The 8,161-nt window shown below is 35.2% G+C and overlaps 1 protein-coding gene across 1 annotated transcript; it reads left to right on the top strand.

Annotated features, from left to right (window-relative positions):
- The first annotated feature begins 466 nt into the window (after nucleotides 1-466).
- LOC125872216 (ACT domain-containing protein ACR2) lies at nucleotides 467-3,272 on the top strand. Its single transcript, XM_049552928.1, has 8 exons — nucleotides 467-514; nucleotides 789-861; nucleotides 1,184-1,235; nucleotides 1,342-1,456; nucleotides 1,606-1,673; nucleotides 1,931-2,593; nucleotides 2,711-2,815; nucleotides 2,910-3,272. The coding sequence occupies exons 2-8, from the start codon at nucleotides 791-793 to the stop codon at nucleotides 3,270-3,272; spliced, it is 1,437 nt and encodes a 478-aa protein (XP_049408885.1). The 5' UTR covers nucleotides 467-514; nucleotides 789-790.
- The last annotated feature ends 4,889 nt before the right edge of the window (nucleotides 3,273-8,161 follow it).

Genomic DNA, 8,161 nt, shown 5'->3' with positions numbered 1-8,161 from the left:
ATAAATATGATAAAATTAATTTCACGTGTCATATTTTTATATCAAATAACGTCTACAATATATGTTCAAATCGTCATATCTGAAATTGAATTTAGGGAATATCAACAATATCCCTAGCATTAAAGTTGCGTTTCTTAAAATACTATGTTGTACTACTATAATCCAAAGTTTATGTAAAAGAAAATGTTGTTACGCCTAATGACCGGTCTTAGCCCCAGCCCTAACAAGTCGCAAAGCCTATTCGGTATTCCAAGAATTGAGGAGGAACTTGTGGATGATTAAAGACACATAATTGACTTGTTGGAAAAAACATGACTTTTAATATATTTTCTTCCATTTTTTCTTTTCGAGAGAGAGCACACAAAATTTAAATATCTCTCCCTTTTCAAGAATTTATTCATAAAATTTAACATGTTACCAATCTTCTGGAAAAATATTGGGATTAGAGACTTCTAATTGGCATCTCTCTCCTTCTCCTTTTTTATTCTTAATTATTTAGTTAACACGAATAAAGGTTAGTCGTTTCTTGTCATATGTTCATATTTGAAGAGTGTTTTTACACAAATTTTAAAATGCTATATAGTTTTACATATCAAACGAAAAGAAGGATCAATTGCATTTCCTATGAAGCTGATTTCTAAAATTCAAGGTCAAAATAATTAAATGTATCCTTAGATCATATTATATTGTTTTGTTTTTCTTAATTGTTATATCAAAATTTATTTGTTGGATATTGCTATTGTCATTATTTTTAATTTATATGACATGACGTAATTTTTGGTTTGAAGGCATGAACCGAGTTTGTTCGCCTTATTTTGATCCAGATTTTGATAGCCTAGCTGAGAGGATAAATGGCCCAAAGTAAGTCATCAAAATTGGCTTCTAAAATAAAGGGAAAAGAGTTTGAAAAATATTTCAACTTTAGCCGTTACGATACCAAATTTTATGGAGCACCTTTTACCCCTGCACTATTTAATAGTGTATTTTAAAGGTATATATGTGCCCACGTGGACACACTACTATTTATATACCTTTAAAATACACTATTAAATAGTGCAGAGGTAAAATGTCCTTTTCAAAATTCGGTATTGTTACAGCAATTTCGGTCAAAGTTCGGATATATTTTAAACTTTTTCCCAAAGATAAATTAAATAGGTTTTACTTATTTTTGCCTTATTTGTAGATGTCGAGTTACTATTGACAATGAGAGTCTAGAGAATTGTACAGTAGTGAAGGTAACACAATCTCTTTATTACAACTATGAATTGTTAATCTAGAATAATAATAATAATAATATTTTAATTGTGATAAACGTATCCATTATATTCGTGTTATATGCAGATTGATAGTGTAAATAAGCAAGGTCTCCTGCTGGAAGTAGTGCAAGTGCTAACAGATATGAATCTCATTATATTGAAAGGCTATATATCTTCCGATGCTGGATGGTTCATGGATGGTAATCCACATATATAATATTCACATCATTCCTATCATTATTACTCCATATATATACACATGAACTGGAACAGAGTGAGTAATAATTATCCCAATTAATGATACATATAATCTAATATATATGTTCCTTCTAAATGCTTGTTTAAACAGTGTTCCATGTCAAAGATGAGCTCGGTAACAAAGTTACCAATCAAAGAGTTGTCAACTATATTCAAAAGGTAACAATTAGCATATAACTACGTACCTTAGTATAGAAAAATTAATTAAATCTTAGAATATGTGATACTTCGTTTCAATTTGTTTGTTTTTAGTCAGTTTCAAAAAGAATGTTTCTTTCCTTTTTTGGCAATTCTTTTATTCTAAATTTCCACTTTTAAGACCATTATAAGATGGATATAAAATTAAAAAAAAGTTCCTCCTACTGATCTTATATATCGTATGAGTTGTGAGTGATGGAAAGAAATAAAACATGCAGGCGATTGGGGCAAATAGGGAGGGAATAGAGAAATCAAAGACAGGAAGTAGAAAATATTTGAAATGTGATGAAGCTAGAGCAATTGAAATGACTGGAAGAGACAGGCCAGGACTATTTTCAGAGATATCAGCTGCCCTAGCTGATCTCCATTGCAACGTTGTGGAAGCACATGCATGGAGCCATAATGCACGTTTAGCTTGTGTTGTTTACATATCAGAAGAGTCTACTGACAAACCTATTGACCACAATCGCCTGGCAGCAATCGAAGATCACCTCACCACAGTGCTCCGAGCAACAACTTCTCCTCGCAGCACAAATGAAGAAAATGTCAAACAACAAGAAGTGAAAACCGCTTATGGACTTAACCCTGAAGGAGATCAAGGCACGGTGACTGATGTTGAACGTAGACTACACCAGCTTATGCTATCAGTTCGTGATTTTGAAAGCCCTATAATAATGGGGTCTCCAAGATTAGTTGACAGTAAGGAAGAGAAAATGTTGAGTGTGTGTATTGAGAATTGTCATGAAAAGGGATATTCAATCGTCTCTATACAATGCAAGGATCGTAAGAGGCTCATGTTTGATACTGTTTGCACTCTTACAGATATGCAATATGTAATCTTCCATGCTTCTGTTGATTCCCGTGGTGATTATGCATTTCAGGTACCAACTAACTTGATCCGTTCAAAAGTTATAATTTGGATTGAAAAAAGTTGGTCGTCATTCATGACCCAATCCATTCGGAAAAGTAATAGCTGTTTGTTTTTTTTCATGTGACAGGAATATTTCATCAGGCATGTTGATGGATATGCAATGAGCACAGAGAGTGAGAAAGAAAGAGTAATAAAGTGCTTGGAAGCTGCTATAGAACGAAGAGTTTGCGAGGTGATGTTGTTTTCTTCTTCAATATGTATATATATGTAGAAGAAATTGGCTGTTAAAATTCATTCTAATCTATCATCATCATTTTATATAACAGGGAATCCGGTTAGAACTATGTGCAAATAATAGAATAGGATTGCTCTCAGATATTACTCGGGTTCTTAGAGAGAATGGTCTAGCTGTTGTTAGAGCAGATATAGCAACTGAAGGAGGGAGAGCAAGAAATACATTCTACTTAAGAGACATTTCAGGAAATAATATTGACATGAAATTTGTCAAATCAATGAAGACTGAGATGGGAGAAATTGATGTTGCTGTCAATAATGAGACAACCACTACTACAACAACAACAACAACCAACACAAACAACTCCATGACACGTCCAAGCTCTTTTCGCTCTCTTGGAGATTTAATGAAATCTCAGTTCGAAAAACTCTCCCACAACTTCGTTGCCATCTAGTCGATCGATCGTGGCCGATTTAATTAGCAATTAGATCATGTAAATTCCTAGCAGTTAGATCATGTTTTTTCTTCATATAGCCTCAAAAGTAGACATTATTGTACATATGTAAAACTTGTAAAGTTTCTGCTCTTTGCACAATTCAATTTGACATCCCCAAGGATATTATCTGTGAATAAAACCTCGAAATTTTCTTATTTTAGTCACTTTCATAACCTAAAAAGACAAGTGAACGCTAGGATTTTTTTTATCTCTAGATTAAGCATTTCACCGTGTTTGACCCCTCAAAATGATGCCTTACTTGGGGCGACCAATTAACGAAACGCAACTATGACTATACTACCCAAGGCCCCTTATGGTTGGGTCCACGGCACACCCAAGTATATGTGTGAAAATAATAAAATGATACTTCCGACTTACGACAAGAGGGAGTTACTTGGTTGATAAGCATCTCTCACTTCCAATCCGAAGATTGTGAGTTCGAGTCACTAAGAGAACAAAAAGGATGGGAGCAAGTCTTAGGGAGGGGTTTTAAGAAACTAAGATATATTGACCTACTTTCTCTTTTAGTTTGTTATAAAAAGAAAGATTTTTTTCTTGTTTTGGCAATACTTGAATTTCAGCTCATCATACAACATGTGTAAGGCCACAAAATTAAATGACACTTTGGTACATTTGATATAACTTTAATTTACGATTACAAGAAAGAAAAATCTTCTTTATTTTTTGTAACACCCCGACTTTTCAAAACGTCTAAATTAACTTGTATCTTCGTGGAAAGACAAGGAGGGTGAGTAATAAATTAAGAATGATGGGGTATGTCATATTTTAAGTGTTCAAGGGTTGTATGTCAAGTTTTTAAGTTAGGTAAGTGGCAAAATGAAAGTTGGCGAAAATTATCATAAGTTCCTTTTTAAATATTTCTCTAAAATTTGGGTCAAATATCTTGGATGTTTTCACCCAATATATAAAGAGTTAGAAGGCCTGTCATCCATTAAATCGAAGGCCTACGAGTCTAGTTTGCAACACACAAAACCCCGTATCCAACCGATATCGGAGTAAAAAGTTATGAGGGTTTTACTACGGACTGTCGGGGCAGAATTCGGGTCAGGTAAAAAATGTGGGATGTCGGCTTACTCAACGTTTTAAGCCATGAAAACATTTCTTTTCACTTCCAAACCAGAAAGAAAGCTTAAGAGATGGTTCCTATGGAGTTCTTGCATGATGAAGGTTGGTTTTTGACAATTTCTACCATTAAAGGTTCCCCCCGTGCCTAGAAACGTGATCTCTACACGTGGCAATCATTTTTCCCTCCTATTAGCTGCGTTTGGAGCTAGTTTTTGAAGATATAAATTTGTAATTATTGGTGTTTCTTCAAGGTTTACACTTGATTAACTAAGGTAATCATCTCGGGACCCTTTTATGGTTGTTTTTATGAATTTCTACGAACGTTTTGACAACTTGGGGAAATATGGAAAATCTGCCGATATAAAATTAATTATGAACTGTTTATAGGTGCATTTCGGTTGTGTATATGTAGTGATTGTGAAACTTAGGACATAAGAAACAACTTTCGTGAAGGAACTACGGTCTTTCGAGCGTTCATTAGAAAGGTATGTTAAGGCTATTCCCTACTTACGGCATGCCTCCTTAAAGCTTAGGAGAAATGTAATTGGGTTGTTATCGTTGTTACACTTGTAGCCATTATTGTTGATTGTTGGCTGCTCGAGTTGATATAATCCTCCCTTGTCGGGATTCTTATTCAGTTAGTAGCGTCCCTATGTTGGACACGATTTAGAGGCAATTTGTATAGGTTGCTTATAACTAAATTGCTCGCTTTTAGCGATTGGATTGTTATTGTTCCCCTTGGGGCTAATGTGGTTAGTTGTAGCAATGTGATCTATGCCTAAAAGGGCTATGTTCTGCCTACATGGCTATATGGATGCCTAAAAGGGCTATAAGTTGCCTACGGGGCTATATTGATGCCTAGAAGGTCTATGAGTTGCCTACAAGGCTATATTAACGCCTAAGAAAGCTATGTGCTTCCTACAGGGTCATGTTGTTGCCTAAGAGGGTTATGAGTTGTCTATAAGCTATGTTGATGCCTAAGAGAGCTATGTGTTGCCTACGGGGCTATATTAATGCCTAAAAGGGCTATGTGACTACCTATGGGGTTAGGAGACTACCGATAGGGGTATATAGGCTGATTGGCACCTTTCGGGCTTATAGGGGCCTGAGTAGGTGGTCTTGTGTGTTGTTTGTACCGGTTTAGCTTATGCGGGCTTGGTTAGGTTGTTGTTTTATTATTTTTGATAAGTTTAGACTTAGGAGCAGGTCAGTACACTTATCTTATCCTTAATTTATTTATCAGATTATTCCAGTATATCAGGATACCTCCTCATAGTCTATTGTTTTTCATACTCTATACATTATTTCGTACTGACGCCCCATTGCCTGGGGGCGCTGCATTCATGCATGCAGGTTCTGACAGACGATCGAGTAGACCTCCTCAGCAGCAGGATTGACTTTTATCCAATTGGCTGGCCTCTTTCCTCCGGAGCTGCCAGAGTTGGGAGGTTTGTTACCTTTTGTTGTATATATCTTTATGGGTAGGCTGGGCCCCTGTCTCGCTAATCTTTACTACTCTTAGAAGCTTGGAGACTAGTGTGTAAGGTGTATAGCTATGTTATGGCCATATTGGCCTATGTTGTTGGTTTGCTGAAGCTTGTGAGTTGTTTGATGTATTGTATTAATATATACCTGCATTTAATTTTTGTATAGATATCATGGTGGCCTCGACGGCCCAATCAGGACTTCTGTGCTAGTTGGCTATTTATTTATACGATCTCTTGGAGTACCTCTTTCTTTTATGGATCAGTTGATAGGGGCCTTTCCGTCCGAGGGCTTTGTTTTAAGCCGAGGTATACTTGTTTGTTTTCTTGATTGCGTGTGGCTGTCATGCGCTAGTAGCAAATGGTTCAGCAGGGTCGGTTCGAGGCTGAGTTTTGGCATTAGGATCCAGTTGAGCCCCTCGAGTTTGGGGCGTCACAAACTTGGTATCAGAGCAACGTCGTATCCTAGGGAGTCTGCAAGCCATGTCTAGTAGAGTCGTTTTTAAAAATGTGTTGTGCACCACATCTGATAAGCAAGAAGCTACCAGGTATGTTAGAATGACTATCATTCTTTTGCTCACCTCGTGCTATAGAGCGATGTCTTAAGGGTTGAGGTTTCTGGCTTATAATTGATACTTGATACAGCTGCAGGCAAGGGTACCGGCAAGGTACCACAGGTGGAGGTACTCCATTGTGAGACCTAGGGGGAGACATCTTCTCAGCCCTCTATAGCTTCTCCAACGCTTCATGAGCCTCCGAGGGCTACAGGACTTCCGACTCCACCAGCAGTACCACCTCTAGTTCCTCCAATTCCATCTGATCAGGATTTCAAGAGTGCAGTATGTATGTTAGCACAGTTAGTAGCTGCACAGTGACAACCAGTTGCGCCAGTTGTTGCCGAACCTTCTGAAGGGCTCTAATATCATTTTTCGGTGCGGAACTGATAGTTGAGGAATTCATGAAAGTGGTAGTGTGGTAGGTGAGTAATTTATTTTAAAGATTATATTATAATGGTAATTTTTCGTTGCAGAACTCATGGTAAAATGTAATAATATTTATTGTAATATTCTTCCGATAGTTGTTTTAATCTGAATATTTCATTAATATTATTTATGATATATTCTAGATATAACATATCTTGGGTTCTTTGGTACATATTTAAATTTTCCTCCATTAATTGTTCTAATAGTTTTATATCTTCCATAGATTTTATCCAATATTGCAAATATTTGTAGTTCATTTTAATCTGAATTTATTTCTAAATCGTACCATTCTATTCTTTCTAGTCTAAATCATGTAGGTCTATTTCATACCATTGTTGGTTTAATATATCTTCTGATTCGTTATCAAATATTTTTTCCCATATAATTCTTTTCAATTCAATTATTTTTATATCTTTAAGTATATATAAGATTAAAGTTTAATAGTTTTTTATCATTTCATCATGAACGTATGTAGTCATGTTCTTTATCATGCATGTTTTTTATTTTAGATATTCCTTCCTATCATATTCATAATTGATTAAATTCATATTAGATCATTATGAACTAGATTATCTGTTTATCATGTTCTCCTGTCACTACTAGCATCGTACTTTAGCAGATACTTCCTTCTTATCAGCTCCTCAACTTTGTTTACTCCCCTAAACGGCTTTCCTCGCCTACCGGTTTCAACATTAGGATGGCATAGTATAGAAGTTTTTTCCCTGTTTCCAGTGTGCTAATAAACTAGAAATCATGATTCAAATAATTCTAATACATAATAACTAACATAAATTTATTCAATTATATATATGATATTCAGGAATATATGAAATTATTCCTGCATATTTTTTGAACAATATACCTTTGTTTCTTGCTTATTCATGATATCTGAAATATCTGATTGGATTTCAGATTGCTCTATTGTTTATAGTAACTTAGTATTTTATTGAGAATATTTTTGTGTACAAAGAAGGCTTGCTTTCCGTCGAGAAAGTCTTGCCTTAGATATGCCTAATGGCTTGTTATTTATACTAGTAAAGTTTTTCCACTCTTTTTACATGTGTCCTTATACTATTTACTTTATACTATTCCTACTTTACACTTGTCTCCTACTTTATGACTTTACATGTTTACATTTGTCTTATGCTATTTACTTTATACTATTCCTACTTTACACTTGTCTTTTATTTTACGACTTTACATCTTTTCTACTTTACAATAAGTCTACAAAAAAACAACTTTATTATTCCTACTTTACACATGTCCATCATTCCTATCTACTTACTTTAATATG

Source organism: Solanum stenotomum, chromosome 8 (assembly GCF_019186545.1).
Source record: "Solanum stenotomum isolate F172 chromosome 8, ASM1918654v1, whole genome shotgun sequence".
Classification (NCBI taxonomy): Eukaryota; Viridiplantae; Streptophyta; class Magnoliopsida; order Solanales; family Solanaceae; genus Solanum; species Solanum stenotomum.
The sequence above is the reverse complement of the archived record's forward strand: the minus strand, read 5'-3'. Positions and strand labels throughout refer to the sequence as shown.

Coding starts and splice junctions, on each gene's coding strand:
- LOC125872216 (XM_049552928.1), top strand. CDS start 791: ATGAACCGAGTTTGTTCGCCTTATTTTGATCCAGATTTTGATAGCCTA. Junction 1,236..1,341: donor AGAATTGTACAGTAGTGAAG/GTAACACAATCT, acceptor TGTTATATGCAG/ATTGATAGTGTAAATAAGCA. Junction 1,674..1,930: donor TTGTCAACTATATTCAAAAG/GTAACAATTAGC, acceptor TAAAACATGCAG/GCGATTGGGGCAAATAGGGA.